Source organism: Coturnix japonica, chromosome 23 (assembly GCF_054131305.1).
Source record: "Coturnix japonica strain WE chromosome 23, WE-NBRP24, whole genome shotgun sequence".
Classification (NCBI taxonomy): domain Eukaryota; kingdom Metazoa; phylum Chordata; class Aves; order Galliformes; family Phasianidae; genus Coturnix; species Coturnix japonica.
Window position 1 is genome coordinate 5,047,591 of NC_140685.1, and position 22,669 is coordinate 5,070,259.

The 22,669-nt window shown below is 41.5% G+C and overlaps 1 protein-coding gene across 2 annotated transcripts; it reads left to right on the forward strand.

Moving 5' to 3' along the window:
• Positions 1-2,378: 2,378 nt before the first annotated feature.
• CSNK1D (casein kinase 1 delta) lies at positions 2,379-20,690 on the forward strand. 2 transcript variants are annotated; one of them, XM_015879652.3, is made up of 10 exons: positions 2,379-2,702; positions 6,659-6,769; positions 8,208-8,356; positions 8,732-8,960; positions 9,331-9,501; positions 10,864-11,012; positions 11,569-11,740; positions 12,232-12,371; positions 15,720-15,786; positions 17,554-20,690. In XM_015879652.3, the coding sequence occupies exons 1-9, from the start codon at positions 2,627-2,629 to the stop codon at positions 15,750-15,752; spliced, it is 1,230 nt and encodes a 409-aa protein (XP_015735138.1). In that variant the 5' UTR covers positions 2,379-2,626; the 3' UTR covers positions 15,753-15,786; positions 17,554-20,690. The 2 variants fall into 2 exon arrangements, with proteins under 2 accessions (XP_015735138.1, XP_015735137.1); XM_015879651.3 differs by lacking the exon at positions 15,720-15,786.
• Positions 20,691-22,669: the final 1,979 nt, after the last annotated feature.

The following is a 22,669-nucleotide window of genomic DNA, read 5'->3' on the forward strand; positions in this document are numbered from 1 at the left end:
AGGTCTGGAGGGAGCGGGCAAAAGGAGGAACTGAGCAGCAGGTGAACTTTGAGACCTGTTATTGTTGTAAACATATTTTCAGATACCTCATCAAGCAAACAATGAGGGGGAATAGAAACAGACTCAGAAGAACAGTGCTGCTGTGATTACCTGATGGAAAGAAAGTCTGGATCCTGGCCAAGCAAAAAAAAGCCTGACAGGAAAAGAAACACAAACGGATCCGGGCACTGAATAGTAGAAGGCATCTCTACAGTCTTCCAGGGAAACAGTCTCCAACATAGGAGATCTGCTCTAACCTTATGAATGTCTGTCTGAAAAACCATCAGATCAATGTAATGTTTTTATTGTCTGTTTGTCTGTGGCTTTTCTTTTAAATATTTGTGCACCAAAATGTGACCATCGGGTGAATTTGATGATAGTGAAATGAAGGCACGTGGGCCGTATTCACGTTTTCTCAGCCTCCATCTTGTTGAGATTTTTTAAGTCCTTTTTTACAACTGCCTTTCTTGCATGAAAGGAAAGGGAAGAATTGACAAAAAAAACCCCTCACGGTTGGTTTGTTGAAAATGTGTGTGGAGGTTCTGCTTATAACAATAAGGAAACTGCACGGTGATCAAAGGTGCTTTGCAAAAACCAAATGAGCCCAACCTCGTTGGATGAAGCAGATGGAATATTATTACAGAGGTAACACTGAGACAGTGCCTGGAGGCCTTAATGAAGATGAGGAGCCTGTTGGGCCAGGTGAGGTGGGAGCAGCACCCCTGCCACCCTCTGGACCTCTTCCCAGGGCAGTGCTTTTGCTCTCCTTAAGCCAAGCCTGGATAGATGGATGGAACATGCACATAATAATAAACCCTACCTGCTGTGAGCACCCAGCAGGTCCCACCTGAGACCCATAAACAACCAGGGGTCCCTGGGGCTGCTGTTCAATTGAAAGCCAAGTGCAGAAGGGATCTGTTTCTTCTGCCTTCCTTGCAGCTCCTGGCCATGCTGGAGGCTGTGACATGTATCTGTGCTCAGTGCCAGCTCTTGCTTCACTGCTACGCTTTGGCTCTTGGGTTGATCTGCGACATATTTTAGTAGCCTATCCTTATAAAAACCGCAGTTGAATTGTATGATGCGATCAATTCTTGCTTGCAAAACTGCGATAGCTCTTAGACGTTTTGAATAGTTATGGATGTAGCACCATAGACTAGAAAGCATGCTGTGAGGCTGTTCTGCTTTAACCAGGGTCCTTCGGCAAAAGAAACTCAAGAAGGAAAAGGCATGAGTGGGGTTATCAAGCATCGAAGAAGCCAAGGCCTCCACACAAGGATGAATTGCCCCATTCTGGGAGTAGCCTGGGATGTGACAGGCAGGTGTCAATGTATTCCCCCTCTCCTTCCCCAGTAAAGACAGGATGCTGAACTTATCCCTATCCTGAGACTAAGAGATGCTCAGATGTCTGAGGAGGCAAATGTGACAGGGTTGGTACCTATAAATTACTTTTAATAGCCATTCTCCTTCTAAGCAAACCTCAGTGAAGGGAGTTTATCAAGTGGGCAAGTGAGGAAGGTGGTGGGGGAAGTCAGAGGCTGCCGAGTGGGCTGTGGTGATGCTAAAGGATACTAGATGGCAGCAGAAGCCACGGGATGGATGGTGGAACGCCATTACTTGAGATAGATGTGTAGAAATCACCTCCTGGAGGGATTACGAGTATATACTGTCTGTGGAAATAAAATCTACGGCGTAATTAACCCCAGTGATGCTAAGGAAGAATATCTGCTCACCCATAGCAATCAATTGCTGTTAATGCCTCCATTCTTTGCCCAGATATTGCTCTGCAAAGCAAATGTGATGAGCAACAGTAACGAGGGCTGGAATGACTGTGGGGTGATCTCAATTTTTCCCACAGCATTAGGAAATACTGCTTCTGTTTAGAACTCCTTGGTCTAAATTATACTCGTTATCACGGGGATGAACTCTTTTATTTTTTAATTTTGCATGTGAAAGTTGCTTTTCTTGTTATTGTTATTGTTATTGTTATTTGTTGTTGACTGGAGGAATGTAGACCGCGTCCATTGGGAAACTGGAGGACCGATGACCATAGATCTTGGAGGACTGGCGGCGCAGAGCGGTAAAAGCAAAGATACGCCACTAACCGCGTTCTAAACGCATGCGTGTTATTGCCTGGAGGACCGGAGACCATAGAGACAGGCGGAGCAGAGAGGTCAGGGGGAGGACGCGCATGCGCAATTGTCATCTGAGGGTCTACGGAGCGCGATGGGAAGGGCGGATGAGAGCGGAAATGGTGGGCGGAAGCGGAAGTCCACCCAAGTGAGGTCACACACTATGGCGGCTCCCCAGCAACGCCCCAGGCAGCGCGCCCCGCCCCCGTTGCTAAGGAAGTGAGGTCACGCAGTATGGCCGCTCGGGGCCGGAGTCGCTGAGGGCTCGGCGTTGTGCTGAATCCGCGTCCATCCTTCCCTGCAGTTCCGAGGGCGGCGTCGCTCTCCTCGGCAGCACCGAGCGGCGGGACCGGGGCCGCGATGGCGGCAGGAACGGCGGGGCTGTGAGATAGAAGAGCGCCGGCCTGAAGGGTGGGAAGGGAGACGGAACCGGGTCGGGGCCGAAGCGAAGCGCCGCCATGGAGCTGAGGGTCGGGAACAGGTACCGGCTGGGCAGGAAGATCGGGAGCGGATCCTTCGGAGACATTTACCTGGGTAAGGAGCGGGGCTCAGTGCGGACCCACCGGGGGGAGCTATGGGGCCTCACCTCACCCTCATGGAGCTCAATGGCCAACGCTGCGTCGTGCCTCGGTGCCGGCACAGCGCGATGTTCCCTTCGCATCGTGTCCTAATTTAGGCAGCGCTGGACTCCTGGATGATTCGGCTGCCTCGTAACGTTGGTGGTTGGTGACCTTGGGCGTCGATATTTGTCTGTAAAAGGGGAAAAGATCTGGGGAAAGAAGCACGAGCATCAGCATTAAATGGCTGGGTTAAATCGCTGTCACAGGGATGCTGCTGTCTGCTGTAAGGCCTAAAAGAAATATCACACAACTCAGGGATGACAAGTTAAAAAATGCATCAGATCCTCCATAAAAATCAGAACAGCTCAGCTCTGCCCTGACTTGAACGCTGCCCTCTTGTCTTACGGCATGCAATCACTGCTGTGATTTCTGTGCGAGTGTGAAGACTGTGGGATAGAAGTGCCTTTACCTGCTCTGTGTTGTAATGGCTCACTGCTGATGGTTCAATGGGCTGCATTGAAGGTAGCCGTGGTATTCTACAGTCTCTCAAACTGCACAAAATGGATTCAATGTACAGAAATAGGTTTTATAGATACTGATGTTTGTGCTGCCACATAGAAACAAGCGTTTGGTGTTTGGAAATGGAGGTAACATAGGGAAGTAGAACACATAACTGGAGGGGAGGAACTTGCAGGCATTAAAGTAGGTTAAATGGACATGTCTAGAGAGTGGAGGCATCCCTAGCTCATGTATGTTGTATTTAGTGGTGTACACAGGGCATACATGTATTTTTCTTGTAGGCAATGGTACCTTTTTGTGTTGCAATGCACAGTTGGTCTTCTGAAATAATGTGTCAGCTGAAGCTTCTTGCTTACAGGTCATGAAAGGCTGGTTATCCATAATATAGATCATCTTCTTGATGAAGAATCCAGCCATGTTGTTGTGATGGGATCTGTGCTCTCTGTGTGTAAAAGAATGAAGGGTGCTATGAGAGAACGTGGTGACACACAAAATCTTCATTAGCAGCCATTAGTGCTTTAAGGCAGCAGTTAAAATCTGAACAATCTTGCTGTGATTTGAGGTATTCCTACTAAAGATTTGGCTTCTCTAAATTAAATGGTGACCAGTAGAGTTCTAAAGTGCAAGTAGAATAAAGGCATGCTTCGTAATCCAGATTAACTGCTGGGTAGAAGTTAAACAAGTCAGTTGTTACTGTCTTATGTATAGAAGAGGGCTGGGAAATGGTTTCATCTGTATGTATCTGTATGTATGTATTATGTATCCAGCCCACATCAGGAAAGACTTTCAGGTCTCAGTATTTCTCTCTTTATTCCTGCAACTTTTGGTGCAAAAATTCCTAATCCTCAGATGTTGTCCTTTTTTATCCCTACATTTTCAGTGTCGATCTACAATTAGCTCTTACTGTGAGCACTGTGCGTGCCTCGAATCTTGTTCTTCTTATCCTTAAGTAACCAGCGTGGATTGATAATTACATCACATTACAAGGGTGATTTCTGAGCCATCCGCTAGCAGAGAATGGTTTGCCTTAAAGATCCAGCTCATGGCACAGTTATCTGTTTCCAAGGGAAAATGCTGTGTCAAGATCTTAAATATTGTGGTCTTTTGTAGAGGGTGGTTTGCTTTGCCAGCCGCTGTGTGGCAAAACAGAGGCTTAAAGAATCTGTGCTTCTGGTGATAACCAAATGTGTTTAACAACAAATAGGCTCTGCTTGGTCGTTCGGGTGGTGCAGTAAGGCAGAGCCATGTACAGTTCACTTCTTGCATTCTTGCAGAGCTCAGGATTAATTGATTCAAGTACAATCGCTTTCTGATGGCTCTCAATACGTTTGTGAGCTTCCATCTGTTTTGTGCTTGGGAGAGAAGTGTTACAGCTCTTCTGGGCTCATGTAGCATAACAGGGTCCGTAGCACAGAGCTCTGAGATGCTGTGGTGAATGAATTACCACAGGGAGTTTAAAGGAAAGAAGAATTGAGTGTACCTCTGTCTTATGAGGTTCCTGTCTAGAAGAAAGAAGAGCATGGATGCCCAGATATCTTATAGAGTAGCAAAGATGAGCAGTGTTCAGGAAAAGAATCAGGGTAAGCATCTGTGTTTGGCTCCACCCACAAGGTCAAACAGACAGGAGTCATGAAGGCATTACAGTCATTACATTACAGTGTTTTCATGACTGTTTCACTACATCTCTTTTCTTAGAGGTGGTCTTTGTGCTGTAAACTAAAGTTTAAGAGACAGAGAGGAGTTGTCTGGAGAAGCTCATATGGTCGGTTTTCACACTTAGGCTGTGACTCTGGGTTCTGTTGGGCTGTGGAATGTTCCTTTAAAGGGTCTTAATGTTTTGACTTCAGCAGGCAGAAATCCATGGGTGCTCCTGTAGATTGACTTCTTCATACCTGTTTCCTCAAGGACTTGCAGGAAATATGAAGAACGTATGGGAGAGGTTTCATTGGGAGCTTTGATTACTTATTAAGAAGGTTATAGGTTTATAGCTCATAAAGTAGTTTCAGGATGAAATGAACTTGATCCTTAGGTAATGGATCTGCTTGTGTTACCCTAATTAACCTTGCTGGCAGTGAACAAGAAATGCAAGTGCTGTGGCATAAAGCAGAATCTTTGCACATGAGTTAAACATTGCTTTAAAGGTTGAAATGGAGGGTAGAGCAAAAGGTTCTGTTAATGCAGGTTGAGTTCTATGGCAGTGTGTTACAGCCAGTGATATTCAGCGTGATCGTAAATGAATGGATGGAAATCTGAGGCAACACAGCTGAATAACAGCGTGAATATATTTGTACCCCAATACTAATTGCAAACTTCAAGGCTGGGAAGATGTCAGTTTCAAATGACGTGCCAGTGAAACAACAGAGGAAATTCAGCGCACGTCACTGAAATCTGTGGTATGAGGTGTTAAACTGCCTTTATACCACGAGATGATAACGCTGTGAAGTTGCTCTTTAATCCAAAGATGATTTTGCAGTGATAGTAGCTCTGAATACGTTGGCTTAGTACTCAGTAATAGAGAAAAGCTTGTGGGGGAAATGTAGATAAGCAGAAAAAATGATAATAGTGTATTTAGCTCTTAGTCATGGTGTGTGACCCTCAGAATGGGCTGGAAATGATGAAAATGAGTGAAACAAGGAATAAGTAGAACAGGAAAAATGACTTAGGTGAAGAATGAGGAGGGATTTAGAGCACTTGGAAGAAAGTAAAATACTGCAGAAGTCTGAAATTTTGGATGCCATAAAGAGTGTGTGTAGTGTGATCACTGACTGCCTTTGCTAACAAAAAGCAGACCTCCAAGGAGGCTTTTGGAAATGGAGATAAGAACAAATAACAGATGATGGCAACTCGTGTGATCCTAAACTATGAGGTAATGGAGCAGAGAGCTGCGTTCTGCAAGGAGGGAGCTGGCTACATGGCTCAGAAGTGTCACACAGAAATAGTAAACTCTATTTCTTGTAGTTCCTAAGTAGTGTTGCTGTGCATGGGTGGCTTTTCTTGACTCATTACCATTTTTTTTAAGACTATGAGTTTTTCCCTATGGATGTTTCAATTTCAGAAGTGATGAAGTAAACCAGTTTTGGCCCCTTGTTTCTGAAAGAAGAACTCCGTGGGTTGGTAGGGATACTCACCACACTTAAAAAGCATTCATTCTGAGCACTGCAAGCTGGAAGTGGAAGGACTCCCCTCAAAGCACAACTGTGTTTGTTTGGTTTATTTTGTATAGGATAGCAGATGTTGATTTCCTGACTTACAGTATCTAATGCTTTTCTCTTAAGCTGCTATTCTGCAATGACTTCATCTCTGAATCTTTGCCATTGAAAATTCACTTGTCGTTTGTTTTGTTTTGGTCTCGACGAAGGAAACTCACCCTAAAAATACTTTTACCAATGCTTTGAATGTTTCTTGTTTTAGGAACTGATATTGCTGCCGGAGAGGAGGTTGCAATTAAGCTGGAATGTGTGAAAACCAAACATCCTCAGCTCCACATCGAGAGTAAAATCTACAAAATGATGCAGGGTGGAGGTAAGCAAATTTTCCTTCTACAGAAATTGGGTTGTTGCTTTTTTTTCTTTCCATTTTTAATTTGATGTATCTGCCACCTGTAAGTATTTCATGGTTCAGAGCTCTTTGAGTAGTGAGCAGGGTGAAGAGCAGTGCTTCAGTTCTTATGTGACGTAGGGCTTACCCTGGTTTGCTCTAATGTAGGAGCACAATTCTAGACTTAGTGAATTCAGGATCATTTTTTCTTTCATACACTAGCATTCCTGCATCTGAGCTACTTCCTTGCAGTAGGCGTTGTAAGATGTGATGGCATTAGTAGGTAGAGAACAGCAGTGAAGTAGCTGTGTGGTATTTATCCTAGCTCACCGGGAGAAATCAGTCATGTTTGAGATTTCTACAATGTAAAAGTCTCATTAACAGCCTGCATGTAATGAGGGGTAAAGTATTTCCTGTATGGGTTTGCAGAGGCCACATCAGCTTCTCAGAATAAGCAGTGCAGGGTAGGTGGCAGAAGTTTAGTAATGGTCCAAGTAAGGATTTTTCTGTGAAAGGGATTTGGGATAAAAATAATTCGCTGTAAATAAGTGAAAATTCTAGATGAGTTAATTACAATCTTGGTGATTATAAGCTGGATTGTCTTTAAGGTCCCTTTCAACTCAAGCCATTCTGTGATTCTAGAAGTGTTTCTGCATTTCTTCACTTCTAAATTTCATAGAATTAAAGAAAAGGTAATTGAAATTCAGAGTGAGGCTATCGGCAGGTTTAATTCAAGACATCTGAGCATTTTTTTCAGTTCTTTGTGGAACAATTTTCCCAAGTTTCTCCATGAAGTGAAGCTGACTTTGATTTTCCATCTAGATGTATAGCAATATACAGTATGTCTCATGAGCAATGCTATCCTGGTAGGGATTCACCAAACAGCGAATGTCACAGAACTGGAGTGAAGGCAAGAAGGAGGGGTGAAAATACATTCCAAATTGTAACCTGAAAGAGTGGTATTTTGCATGGATTTTGTAGGCTTTGAAACTAATAATTTCATTTCTAAAGCCTTTTCTAGCAGTAAAACTCAGTGGTTTGTCAGTGTCTTTATTTTCAGGGTTCTGATTTTCTCCTTATTGCTGTTTTGGAGACCATGAATGTTTCTACATGCAAAGCACTTAAGGCTAAAATCCAGCAAAACCACTGTCTGCTTTCAAAAACATAAAGACTGGGAAGGGGGACCAGGCTACAGCTATTTTCAGGTCTCTTGTGTTCCAGTTTTGTATTGGTCCAGTTATGAAGGGATCAAATGCTTCATTTCAAAATGCTTGAAAGTATCATAAAATATTAAGGGTCACTGTGGATACAAACATTGGCAGTAATGACTCTTAGAGTCCACCTTAAGAACCCTGAAGATCTGTGTGTACTAACTTCATAAACCAAGTTATTATGCTTAATAAACTCTTTCCTTATCTTGCAGTGGGTATCCCCACTATTAAGTGGTGTGGTGCAGAAGGGGACTACAACGTCATGGTGATGGAGCTGCTGGGACCGAGTCTTGAAGACCTCTTCAATTTTTGTTCAAGGAAATTTAGTCTCAAGACAGTCTTGTTACTCGCTGACCAAATGGTAGGAAACTGTGTTGCCTGTGACTGCAAAGCATGTTAAGCTAGTTAAAATGTCTTGAGTGACCATGGCCAGCTGTATTTTGTTTCATTTTTTGTTTATATTTATTTAGAGGTGAATAGGATGTATCATTAGAGGGGGAAAAAACTCTGAATGAGGTTTTTAGAAACAATGTAACATAGACACAGGGAAAGAGCTGCAGGGAAGATATATTTATTGTTTTCTAAATTATTCACTTTAATATCCTTTTCCAGAAAAGTCTTTATCTTGCTTATCGCTGAGGTGATGTGATAGCAGTGATAACATTGCTAGCGATTTTGTGAGAGAAAAGGGTATGACTGATATCTCAATTGTTTTTTGTCCTCTGTCTGTATGTAGATCAGTCGAATTGAATATATTCACTCGAAAAATTTCATCCACCGAGATGTGAAGCCAGATAACTTCCTCATGGGCCTGGGGAAGAAAGGCAACCTTGTCTACATCATAGACTTTGGATTAGCAAAGAAGTACCGGGATGCCCGAACTCACCAACATATCCCATATCGTGAAAACAAAAACCTAACAGGAACTGCCCGTTATGCATCCATCAACACTCATCTTGGAATTGGTGAGCTGGGAAAAGCAATGAATAGAACCTTCACAAGTGCTGATACATGTGTTTTCAGTGCAAGTTGATGATGCTTTTTGGGGCATAGAAGACAGACCCTATTTCTGGCACTCATGACACATTGTGCTTGGACTTATGCCTCTTGGGGTGGGGTTCAGTTTGTAATTCTAAGGAATTGACACATTTCTTTAATAATTGCAAGTGTGATCGTTTGTTTTTTTTTTCTAATACTGGGTGAGTTTGACACAGATGTAGTGATTTTCATCTGTCTGTTGTATTTTAAGGGTTTTTGACACATTATTGCTCAGTCTTCTGTTTTTTCCCACTAGATAATGAAACCTAATGAGTCCACTTTTTTATGCTGTTGTAGAGCAATCTCGCAGAGATGACTTGGAGTCCTTGGGCTATGTACTGATGTATTTTAACCTGGGCTCCCTCCCCTGGCAGGGACTGAAAGCAGCAACAAAGAGACAGAAATACGAACGTATCAGTGAAAAGAAAATGTCTACACCCATTGAGGTTTTGTGTAAAGGATATCCTTGTAAGTTGCTCTTTTATGGCACTAGGCCCATGTATTCATTTTTTAGTGGTATGTCTTTTTTATTTATGCTTTCTAGCTCCTCTGTCACAATGTGTTTGGAGCCTGTTTACAGTCTTCTTGACTTTTTTCCTACAACTGGGCATGCTCATAATAATGACACCGTGCTTTCAAGACCAGGATCTGTCTGTTCGTAGGCTGTTTCTACTTAGCCTCTGTCATAACTATTAGTAAGCAATCACTGTGGTGCTCTTGAGTTTGAAAGACAGCATAGTGTGTGTATGTGATCTGCACTGTCTTGTGTGTGCATGCATAAATTCTGGCAGGATGATTATTAACAGCCAAATAACTTTTTGAGAAGCTTCCCATCTCTTCATGTGTGGATATTCTTTCTGGATAAACCAGATTGTACAGTCATTTGCATCTATTGCAATTGTGTTGTTCTGGAATTGTCATTCCAAGTTCATCCAGTCCAGCCTGACCGTGGCCATTATCTGTGAGGGGTGTAAGAATCCCTCCAGATCCTGGCATCATCCCTCAAAGCTCAGTTTCTTTTCTTGGTGTTTACACCATAGTAATAAAAAAGAATTTCTGATTCATGCGGAGTAATAACTATGTTTCAAAACTTGTTAATGTATTAGTTACCCTCAGGGAATATTGTTCACCTTTCAGGAAGTGATCTCTCTCTCTTCTTTCCTTGCCCTGTGCTTTGTTAGCTAAGTATGATGAGAATTGTAGCTATGGTGAGGGATGTATGAAAGCTTTTGAGTGTTCCAAATGTCCTGTCGTGCACGTTCCTTTACTCATAAACTATTTCTTTCCTCTGGGATGAACAGACAAGATGGCAAACAACACAAGAACAGTTGCCTAAAATTCCTTACTTAATGTGAATTATTAATACATCATTTTAGGTGGAAAGCCTTAAAGTCAAGAGCTGGTAGATTGACACTGGTGTATCTCTGGAGCACTGAATACACAATAATGTTCTGTTTTTACTGCATAGCTGGTATTTTAGCAAAGAGATTCTATTCTGTGTACATTAAGTTTAAGTACATTCAGAGCAAGGAAAGGACAAGTAAATCTTTCCTTTGCTGAAATGTAGTTTTAAACTTTCTTCTTCCTCCTAACACAGTCCTACCTGCTATTGGTAAATGGAGCCTTCGCCTAATCTGTGATAGACAATTTTCTTTTCAGACCATACTTGGCAGGGGGGATGTAGTGTTGCTTTCAGTAGATTTCTAGTACTATGTCAGTATTTGTATGTTTGGGAGGTTCTGTGTCGTGGTTGTTATTTTTTTAATGATTCTGAGCCATAAAAACCAAATATGAAGCTGAAGGAGAAAAACAGGCTTTCTTTTATTACAGCTGAATTTGCCACATACTTGAACTTCTGCCGTTCTCTTCGTTTTGATGACAAACCTGACTATTCCTACCTAAGGCAGTTATTCAGAAACCTCTTCCACAGACAAGGCTTCTCCTATGACTATGTGTTTGACTGGAACATGCTGAAATTTGTGAGTAGCTGGTGTGGCTTTCTAAAACAATTTTTTGTAATGCTATTTTTTTTTAATCACACTGTCAGTTTTGGGTTCTTAACTGATACCTTAAGAGTGTTTTGTCCCAGAAGGTTTGTTGCCCTAAAAATGAGGGGAGGGAGGAAGTAGAGAAAAGCAGGACATAAAGGAGGCTTTAGATTGGGATTTAATGACGAAGTTGTAGTTACAGGATTGTCAGTGTAGTAGGCTTCCTAAGCTGCTTCCTTTGAGGCAGTTGCCACATTGGGTAGCTGACTTCTTATTTTCACCTGTCTTGATCTTTATCACATCTCACATACAACAGTTTAGGAAGTGTCCAATTGCCATAACAGTATGTGTGTGTTTATTAGCGATTTGAACTATCCCAGTGATTGTATGAACTGAATCTATGATAGTTCTCAAGAAATTTTACCAAGGTATTGGTAACCTATCAAACAAGTTCCTCAAACTTCAGTTCTTCGTTGTCAATATTTATTCAAATGTATAGTTGTAAGCTCAATAATCCTTTAAGTTGTTCACTAGTCCTGACCCGTAGGGTGCAAGCAGAGGGGCTGAAGATGCTGAACGTGAAAGGAGAGAACGAGAGGAGAGGCTGAGACATACACGAAACCCAGCTGTGCGTGGATTGCCCTCCACTGCTTCTGGCAGGCTGAGGGGAACGCAAGATGTAGCTCCTCCTACTCCTCTTACCCCAACTTCACATGCTGGTAAGTAAGCAAATATATGGGCTGACGCACCTCCCAGTCTGCTTTAATATGCAGTTTGTTCCTGGTCATTGGAATTTGAAAATAAAATAAGGATATGGGAGTGGTGTTTGAGTGAGTCAGCATTTGGACTTTTTTGTTTCATGCAATCATAGAATGGCCTGGGTTGAAAAGGGCCACAATGGTCATCCAGTTTCAACCCCCCTGTGATGTGCAGGGTCGCCAACTACCAGACCAGGCTGCCCAGAGTCACATCCAGCCTGGCCTGATTGTTTTTTGTTTTTCCCTTTTAATTTTCCGTAGATTGAAGGTAATTACACACACTCATTACCTGCTAATTGCTACTTAGAGTTATCTGCGAATATAAGATGAAAGCCTTGATTTCTCTGGTTTGATCTTGTAGAATTTACATGCGCCAACAGCGTAATTTTTCCAGTGACTGCATTTTTATTACATGCCTCATTCTGAAAATTCTAATGCAATTTTTCTCACAGCCAACACATCTCCTCGACCGGTGTCTGGTATGGAACGAGAAAGAAAAGTGAGTATGAGGTTGCACCGTGGTGCCCCAGTCAATGTCTCATCGTCTGACTTAACAGGCCGACAAGACACCTCTCGCATGTCCACTTCACAGGTAAAAACAATTCTTGTCTAATGGAAAAATGGGTGTTATTTGATAAGGTTAATTTGGCAGGTAACCATACAAAGTAATTGTTGTGCTCTCATACTGATTTTTCAGCCAATGTTGACTCGAATAAATAGTTGAAATTTGGCTGGAATGTTTCTGATGTTGGTGCAGAGATTATTGGTGCAGAATAGATAACAAATGATTGGTAAAAAACAGAAAAGAGCAGGAATCAAGAAATGCTGTAGTGCAGTCCTTTAATTCTGAGTGAATAAGAAGCCACATAGATGAGTTATAGAGAGGTCACAGTAGGCTCAGCTGAGGAATATGGCAGGACTATAAATGGTGCAGTGATTCGTAGCTGTAGTCTGCACTGAAATCATCCTCATTGATTTTAAGATCTGAATTTTAAGATTGGCAAATGATATTTTAAATTTATTTGGAGCTTTCTTTTAGATGAAGATGAGGTGGGTGTCTCTAGTGAAGACTGAGTGGGCAGGGTAGTTTTTTGTGCCTGGGTTCTACATCATGGCCTACAGTGTAAATGAGAAAGAATTCAGACAGCAGAAGGATTATGGAATCTAGTAAAATATAAGTGTGTAGCTGACTTCGTTCTCTTTCTGGGAATAAATGAAAGCATATGAGATGGAATGAGGTTGCAAAAAGAATGCAAAGATGATGAATACTCATATTGAAGAAGTTTTTCATTTTTAATCAATTTCAAAGTGCTTTTAGGAAAGAAGGAGAATTCCTTCCCTCAGCTGTATAATGGGGATAGAAACAGGCCAAAAACCAAATGAGAAATTGGCAACTATAAAACTATTTCAGTGCTTTTAGGCATATCCACATCAAAGGGCTCCAAGTATAGATGGTGCTGTGTATCCCTGTAGCAGCGGGCCTGGATTTAGCTGTTGTTCAAGATCTTGAAGCTCAAGATGTCGGTGGTTTGGATTAGAGTGGTGCTACTTTGGATTTCTAGAAAAATAGCTCAGTGAGTTTTCAGATCCTTGGGTTGCAGTGCAGGTAACTTCAAGATTACAGAATCACAGGAGGGCTGGAAACACTGCTCCAGCTGACTGCGTTTTCAGCTGTGTAATTGGACTAGATAATCCCTAGAGGTCCCTTCTGACCTTGGCTATTCTGTGAGGTCGTGATCGTGAATATTTGTTCAAATGTAAAGATGGTTTCCTAGTGAAGTATGAATGTCTCTGACATTCTAAGCAAATTTCAGGTACTTTATTACCAGTCAGGCAGGGGTGTAACAGATAAAAATGTAATTATGCTGCTTGGCTGTGATAGGTGATTAAACTTAATTAGTCTGAATGTATCTTAGATTATTTTTTTTTATTACTGACTTGAAGCTCAGTGTATATGTTCCTTTTTTCTAAGCATTGTAAGGTATGAGACATACAAATGGGCTTGCAGATGGGTTTTGATTCTGCCTAGCTTGTGAAGTAAGCATACTTTTGAGATTGTTTAGCAATATGGATGGGTTTTTTGAGTGATCTTTAAATTGCCAGCTATATAATTTGTGGTGTGATTGCATATCTCTGTACCCACCCTTGAGCACTCTGCTCCAAGCATGGAATCACTCCAAGTATGGAATTTGACTTCTTTATAATAGCAGCCTAGTCTGGTTTTTCTCTGGGTTTGCTAAATTAATCATTCATCACCTGTCATTTTTCCTTAGTTCTTAACAAGGCACTGAACAGCTGCTGACCATTAGTGGTAGCTGAATAACAGTATGCAACCAGAATATAACTTCAGCAATTTCCCATAGGCCTGTCGTATTGACAAGGCAAGAGAGATTGACTTCAATTTTACTTTATAGCTATAGTAAGTATCCCACTTGCATGGCCAGGCTATTAAGGACCATTCCAAAATCTGATCATAATCAAGAAGTGGAGCCCATTGTCTCATGTATGGAAACTCTATCTGTGATAGGTAACGGCTGAGGAGGCTGCAGTTTGGTGTTGCAGAGGTCAGTGTGATGTCATAATGGAAGGGTGTAATTTCATCCTTGAATATGTATATGATGCAGTAATGAACAGGAATAGGGAAGTTTTTTGTGTCATTGAGATGGGTACTGGAATGTTGTCTAGCTCAGTTTTCAGTATCTTGAACTGCTGAGAAACTGAAAGTTAACAGAAGAGCTGTGAAAATTGTGCTTGGGAGAACATGATGTACACTGAGGTTTCACATTGGTCTTTTTAGTTTGTCTGAAAGATGAAAGATTGCCTTGATTTTGTTGAAGTTTTGGCAACAACAGTTATTGTTCTAACTTAAGTTTATGCAGAAAATATACATAAAACACCTTTTGCTCAGAGTTAAAATACTCATGTTTGGAGATGAGCGATGCAAAGGTCTAAGCAAAGACAGCCACTGAGACAGCTTCTAAAAGACATAGAGGATCATCCGTTCCCTTTGTGATTGCAAGAAAGAACTGGCTTCCTTTCCAGGTGGCATATTCAGACCTAAAGCAAACCTCAGTGCAGTGTTGTGATAGGAACAGAAGATAGCACCAGTTGCTTAAATATTCTTGTACTCTTAAGCTGTATGACTGAGTTGTTCACTAAGTCTCCTATACATAGTCAGTCAATAAACATAAAAAACTTAGTGAAGAAGGCACAAAGATTCCTATAAACACTGCTTTGAATCAGTTCTGTCAGTCCAGACTGCACAGGCTGCATCACAAAAGCGTGAGTATGTAGGGATCATCCCAAGGGTGTAGGTGCAGCTGAGTGGCCTTCATTTCCATTCACAAGAGGTTCAGTCCTGTAAAAGCCTGCTTCAGCTGGGCTGCTCGTGGTGCACAGTAAGTTCCTCAGTATTTTTCTGTTTTTTTTTTTCTCCTGAATGTGGCACGTTCAGCACCTGACAGTCAAAGCTGTTATAATTCCTGTTGGGAACAGATGTATCTCTCCTTATCTGGAAGAAGAGACTGGAGTGAAAGAAATATTTGAACAGGTCTCTTTGAAAATAGAAGTTTTAGAAAACCACAGCCAACACTGGCATCAAGAAACTGAAGTGTTGTGCCTCGTCACTGGGAAAAGGCAACATACTTCCAAAGCCTTTGCAATTTCCATCTCTTTATGAGCAAATCTTTCTCCATATACGTATCTTAGTAGGCATCGTACTCTGTGTTGTTCTTCTGATCATATCTGCTTTCTCTGCAGACTAATGGTTTGTTCTTCATACGTATCTCTTAATATGGTAGAGATGTCTGATAGAAATCTGAAATCAGAGCTCTTCCAAAGATAAGTTTGCAACTGCCAATTTAGGATGGATATTTGTAGACACCTTTATATACTGGGGCAGTGGAACCGTTACAAATTGCTGTCTTTTCCCCTACCTCAGAATAGCATTCCTTTCGAACACCATGGCAAGTAGCTGCTCGTCTCCTTTCGTTGGAAGGCAGCACAGGGTGAGTCCTTCTCCTTAGACACCAAAGCTTTGGCTGGGGTGGGGAAAAGCATTTGGAAACATCAGTCTTTGCTTCTTCTCGCATCTCATAGCTGAACTATGCCTTCCAGTCAGATGCTTGATGCAGCATTGTTTTTCTCTAAAGGTAAAAGTAAATGTCCTTCTAAAAGTTGAATTACTGCTGCTGTTCCATTTGGATTTTTTTTTAGCAGAATTGACAAAAAATAGTGGCTTGAAGGGTCCATAAAATCACTCAAGCATCAGCACTAAAATAATCAGCTCTAAAATGGAGATGGTTTAGAATCATGTGTCTTTCCAGGAACGTTTTGCAGCAGTGTACCATCTATTCAAAAGCAGATCAGCTTCTGAACAGTAAAAGCAAAACGCTTGTGTGAAGAATCAATTAACTATATTACCCAAAGATTGTCTTGTCATTAATGGAATGTTCTCCTATGGAAGTATCATTGCTTTATATTCTTCTCCATTCCTTATGAGCTGTCATTTAAAAAATGTTCAGATACTAATGAGAATCATTTGAAACTTGAGCATCTCAGGGGCAGGCAGACTTGGATTTGGGTACTTAGAGCTCCTTTCCACTGTTCAGCATAGTAGAAGTTTCTGCCTCGCTGTGTGCAGCTTTCAGCTTTGTAGTCCATTCTGCTTTTGGCAATACCAGATTTCATCGCAGAAATAACAAGTTTCAGTTAGAATCTGAACTTTGCTAGCAGAAGGCTTTCCTAAGTATTTCAAGACCACCTTCTTTGCTTTGCAAAATAAAAGGCCGTGAGACTTTTCTGTTCCTTAGTAAATTCTGTTGTCTGATTCCATCTGCTGCCTCACTTCCTCTCTAAGGCCGAAGCTTGCACTAATCCTGTATCTCTAATTGCAGAAGAATCCTGCTGTTCTCTTCTGTTTTTTTCCTCCTGCTTTGTGTGCTTGGCTGACTGTGCACAGACTGCTTCTTAAGCTGTTTTAACATTGAAAGATCCAACTGTAAACTCAGCTTAACACGTTGAGGTCTGATTAGCAGAGCTTGGTTGAAAAGTGAAAATTGATTCAAAAAACAAAAGCAAACATTCAGCTTTGTGTTGAAAAGACCCGTGTGAGAGGAGTCCACGTTCTGTTCTGCTTAGGGCTGTGTCTGCATTGTTTGGCCTTCACTGTATGTGTTACTATTTGCAGCTGCTTACAACTTGAAATAATACTGATTAATGATTCAGCTATTGAGATATGTCTTGCTTCTTAAATTGCAGTGATATGTGGTTGCTTTTCACTTTCACAGCACAAATGTTATTGAAATAATATTGTGTTTACTGAAATAGGCCAAGCTGAATTAATCTATGCATTGAGTTAACGCAATGCTCAATGACAAATGAAAAACTATCGAGTTTTATGTATTTATGTATATATTCTTTTTACCCTCTGGGATTTTTTTTTCCAAGCTTTATTATTCATGTAGTCTATTTCTGCACATCAGTAGAGATTCCATCTGGTTTGGTCTTTCTTCTGTGCATGCTTATGTGCTGTTTACTTACCTTCAAAGCATCTCCTGGCTGGAAAGGTAACTTTTCCATTAACTTCTAATAAAGGAGGATAATACAGGGGACCTCGTGTAGCTGAAGGTGGGTGCAAAACGCCATGTAACTCACTGGATTATTAATTCACATTCTCACTTTTCATACCAAATGATTTGAAAATACATTGAGAGCCGCTTTTGTGTTAACTGGAAGGATTTGTGCTGATGTTGTCTTGTTTTTGGCTTTGGTAGATTCCTGCTCGGGTAACTACCGGTGTTCTCCAGTCCACTGTGCACCGATGAGAATTTATTTTGCCATGGAGGGCAGATAATGCATGGCTGATCTCCTATGTTATCAATGGCTTTACTAGCAAAAATACCCTGAACTAGAGTGGAAACAATACGACTGGAGTTCTCCATGTGACTTAAAAGGCACTTGGAGGAACATGGACAGACTCCAGCAGCTGCCATTACAGGACACTTGCCAGAAACCCAGTGACCTTAAGAGAACCCTGTGGTAACAGGGCTGGAGAAGAAAGATGGTTTACAGAGTTGACCGTCTGTTACTGGATGGCCATTTCAGTTTTCCCTCCACAGGCGGCAGACTTTACCCCCTTTTTATTATTCCACTGTAACTATAAATCTTTTACTTGGTTTAAGGAAGTTTTTTGTATCATTTTGCTAAAATTATTGGCTTAATTCTCTGTAAAGAACTCTTGCTTTTCTCTGATTTAAAAAAAAATGTAGAATACAAGCAATCCGAAACTAAAGACAATGACTTGAAATTTGTTTAAGAAAAACAAGAAATTGGTTTGGCAGGGAGCATGTAAATGAATCAAAGTCATCTGATTGTATTTAAACCGCTCACTTCTTTGTATTGTCTCATGCTGACTGAGAAGGTTTTCTCACAGTTTTTAAAGCTGTTAAGAGTTTTACTTTACTGTTCAATGTCTTCATTCATGCTTTACCTCCCCATGTAACACAGAGGAATTCTTAATGTTCTTTTGCATAAAAGAGAATGGAAGACTCCGCAGGAGAGCCTCGGTGTAGGAGAAATGGTGAAAATCAGCTTCTTTTGTTAAGAATATGAAGAACAAAGTGAAAGACACTGGAGTTTAAATGGATGGTTTCAAATCCTGTTTTTATTGGTACCATTTTGTTTCCTGCACTCTGGGGTGGGTTAGGTTGGAGGGTATTGCAAGTGGACAATGCATGTTGCCACTTGGGTGGATGAATGTCGCGTTTAGCATCTATGTGTTCAAACAGAAACCAGACACACTTTTGATTCACACCTTCTGTTTCATGCCAAGGCTCAAAAAAGGAATTAAAGCGTTCTTGCTGTGAAATCCTGAGGGTTTTTAAAACTCAGGTGTGTACCATATTGAATTCCACACTGTATTCAAGCTGAGTATTTCTAGAATCATTAGCTAGGAATGGATGGCTCGCTTTGGTTGTCCAAAAAACTGTCGCAGGTGTTGTTAGCAAATGTCCTTATTAAATATGGGAAATGCTTTATATTATTGCCACTGTAAACAGTCTTATAATGCAAAAATAGGTATTTTGTCCAAGTAGTGCTTGAAACAGTACCAGAATTACTCTTTATGCCATTATCACAGGAGTCGTGAGAGGTTCCGTGCTGGGAATGAAGATACACATACAAGGGTTGTTTAAGGTTACTTATAGCAAGAAATTCTTCCCTGCTTAAAACCTGAACTGCTAAAGGCTTGCTGGCCTTCCAAGTTATAGGAAGAATGATGTTGGTTTTTTAATTGTTTAAAAGTGTATAAATTTACTGTTCCTTCCCCCAGAAAAGACCCACTGATTAAATACAATTAATTTTCCTTTGGATGTTTTCAGGTGTTTTCAGGACATTGAGTATCTGCTTGTGTGTACTCTGGGTCTGACAGGGCGGTGTGTTTTGGCTAGTGTAGTGGGAAAGTTAAAGAGCTGGATCCATATATAAGTTTGCATAAGAGAATTATTTCCTCAGTCACTGTAACCTTTGCTATGTTAGGCATGTGCACTACCATCTTAACAGTTTGACACTTCACCGTGCTTTCCTTGTAAATATCTGTGGTTAATAATGTACTGCTAGAGGGACTTGCAAAGGCAGCAGCCTCTTTATTCTCTCTGTATCTGGAACATTAGATTGCTGTGCTATACTTAAGAGTTGATTGCAGACTTCTAGAATTGTTCTGAGTTGTGGGCAGTTTTTCTCCTTCGTAATAGTTAAATTCCATCATGCGGGACATCGTTAGACTGTCTGTATAAACCTGTGTATTGGAAACCAGTATCAGAGCACTTCATTTGTACTACCACTGTATTTGTGTACTTTAACAATTGTGTAAATACATTCATAGTGACTTCTATTCTTCTTTGGTGTAACTTACTTCAAATGACTCTTTACTGTTTACTATGTAACTTTCTTTTAATCCTTTTTTAATGGGTTTCTGTACATAGAACGCTGTCCGTTGCAAACGTTTGATGAAGTGGTGATAGTGCTAGAACGTCGGCTGAAGGACTGAGGGGCAGGATGAAGCATGTAGGGTATGTAGGGGGAAAAAGGACATCCATCGCTTTGCTCACATAGAGCACCTCTTTTGTCTGTATAAATGTCTCTGTTTGAGTATTGCTGCTTTTCTAGAAGTCTTCTTTACAGAAGCTTTATTTTATCAAGTGATACGTTGTAGTGAGGGGAGGCACAGGGAGGAGGACTGCTATTGAGACCTGGTTGGTTACAGGAGGTAGGAGCAAAGCAACGAGAAATACTGAACTCTGCCCACAATGCCTTGTGTAGTAGCAGCTTGTGCTATGAATTTCCTTTTTCAAAAGGAAATCTGAGGGCAAATACCTGCAGTACTCTGTTTCTGATGAGTAGACCTTTAAAACTCGAAGTATAGTTAGCTTCTTACCATTTAAAACTATGTGCTTTAATGTGGAAGACATCACCTGTGCTGCAGTTATATGTAATCTCGATGGCTACCGAGTTCCCGACCTCTTTGTGGTACACAAAGCTTGCAAACAACTGAAAATAAATGTTACCCCGAACAGAGGTACTGAAGTAAAGGCATTCAGGTAGTCTGTGTGTTCCACGTTAGCTTCACCAACATGAAAGCTCCTCTGGAGGAAGCTGTGTAGCACATGGCAGCACCTCGTCCTTCCTTCTGCAGCGGAGCAGGGCTGCCTTTCTCCATGTTACAAACCTGAGCAGCAGCTGCTCTGTATAAACTGCCCGGGGCAACGCTTGCAGAAATGGACTTTCCCAACGAGAACCTTTAAAGTGGAATTTCGGATGTGTGAGTAGATCGTTGGCTGGACTGTACGTGTTCTTTTCAATCCTCTATTTTCTTTGTAAAAGGACGAAATAAAAACAAACAGTATTTATTTTATGGGGTTTTGTAATTCTGCTTGGCGAAAGCAGCTCCTTTTAACTTTGCTCGCTTCACGTGTACAAACAACGCTGCTGTTTGTTTAATAGTGCTGAACCATATGGTCAGAAATGTAGGTTTAATCCAGTTGTGAGGAAACATAATCCACCACGGATTTAATCTTACAGCAGTGCAGCTCCTGCAGTTCACTGAACGAGACATGTTAGCATGGGTTTGCCATTCCACAATGCAGCACTTCGTTATTAAGACCAATATTGGTTTTTCAGGGCCTACATTTGAGTGACTGAATCTGTATTGTATGAAGTGTTTGTGCCATGCACTGTGTGTGTAACAGAAGAGCACTCAGCAGCCTGATCCTCACTAAGAATCTGTTCCACAGCAGAACCCTGTTAGCTGTACGTGAGTACGTGCAAGGAGAACCGCTCTGACTGCTCACATGGTGGTGGGGTTTTTCTCCTGAGCAGAAGTCGTATGGTTTGGGTGCTTCTAATGAAACTGTCACGTGCTGCGGGCAGATGGACAGCAGGAAAACTGGGTGATCTATTTATACACCATCCATAGAACAGCACAGTGCGTTAAAAGAAGCCAAAGCAGCTTCTTTAAAATTGTGTCATTTGTTAATGTTACATGGGAGAAGTTTCTGTGCTGTCAGACCTGGGTAAGAACCAGCCATAAAAAAATACAGATACAGTGAACAAATAGGAATGTGGCAGACGGTGGGGGGTAATTATCTGTTGTATCCTAATGCTTTAAGCCCTGCTCTGCTGTGTTTTTGTCTTCTGTGGTCATTCAGGATACTGGAGGGGGGAGGGGTGGAATGGAGCAGGAAATCTTATGGTGCCTTATGGATTGGGAAGAAAATGTGTAGTTCTGTTTCTCTGCTCCCACTGCTAGGAAATAGCACTTTAAGGTTGATACTGTGAAGCTGTAGATCTTATGGCACTTCTTTTCTGCGAGGATAAAGACTTTTTTCAATTAAAGAAGTGTGAAGACTAAAATTTAGATGCAGTTCTTCATTAGCTTTGGTTTTCCACTGAAAGCCTTTAAAACTCTGTAACAGCAGGAGTCAAAGAGTCAGAAGGGGAAGAACTGTCCTCACTTCTGTAGTGCATTCACAGAGGGCCAGTGAGGAATTTGCCCGCTGGAATATTGCTGAGATGGTGAAGCAGGTGTTGAAACTGGTCCAAGAACAAGCAGCACGTCATTAGAGGTAAGTAGTTCTATACTCTGTGTACCTCTGACTATCCTTGCTGTCTCAGACAAGCACAGGACTGCCTGTCTCCCCAGGTTGTGTTACTAGAACAAGATTTAAGGGCTGTAAGTTCTGCACCTTCTTCCTACTGGCACAAAGACAAGCTCTGGGCCTGGAGTACTGACAAGGCCGTTAATATACACATTCCAAAACCATTGCTTCTCATTTGCAATGCCTCTGCTATTTTCAGAGTTGTTCACTCTTCAAATGTTAGCAGGTCGCCTTCCTTCAGCAGTTTGATTCCCTCGTTATGGGTGCAGCAGCAGGGACAGAGAGCAGTGCAATTCAGGTCATGCATGTTTTGCTTCACACTGGATGTCCATCTTGTTCCTGACTCAGGAGAGTAACAGAGGCAAAGGCAAAGCTGGTTTCCCTCCCATGGCCATGCTGTAAGTGTGCGATATTCAAGTCTGTCACTTTGCTCTACCTGGTAACATTCATTCTTGCAGCTGAACATGGTTTGATCTGGTGATAGCAAAGCTTTTGATTAGACCTTAAGTCTTACCTCTTTAACTAAACTGGCATTAAAAAGTGATCAGACTTTAATACCTATTTAGAAATCTATCTTAGATGTGTACGAATATCTAGATATAGTAAACTAGACCAGGGATCAAGACAACTAATTGACCCTGCCTCTGTACGGCCCTGTGAGCACATCCCAACACAACCCAGTCACTGGATGTGGTAGGGTTTATCTTTCTAAATCTCATGTTCTCGCATCCACAGC

Coding starts and splice junctions, on each gene's coding strand:
- CSNK1D (XM_015879651.3), top strand. CDS start 2,627: ATGGAGCTGAGGGTCGGGAACAGGTACCGGCTGGGCAGGAAGATCGGG. Junction 8,357..8,731: donor TGTTACTCGCTGACCAAATG/GTAGGAAACTGT, acceptor GTCTGTATGTAG/ATCAGTCGAATTGAATATAT. Junction 11,741..12,231: donor TACCCCAACTTCACATGCTG/GTAAGTAAGCAA, acceptor TTTTTCTCACAG/CCAACACATCTCCTCGACCG.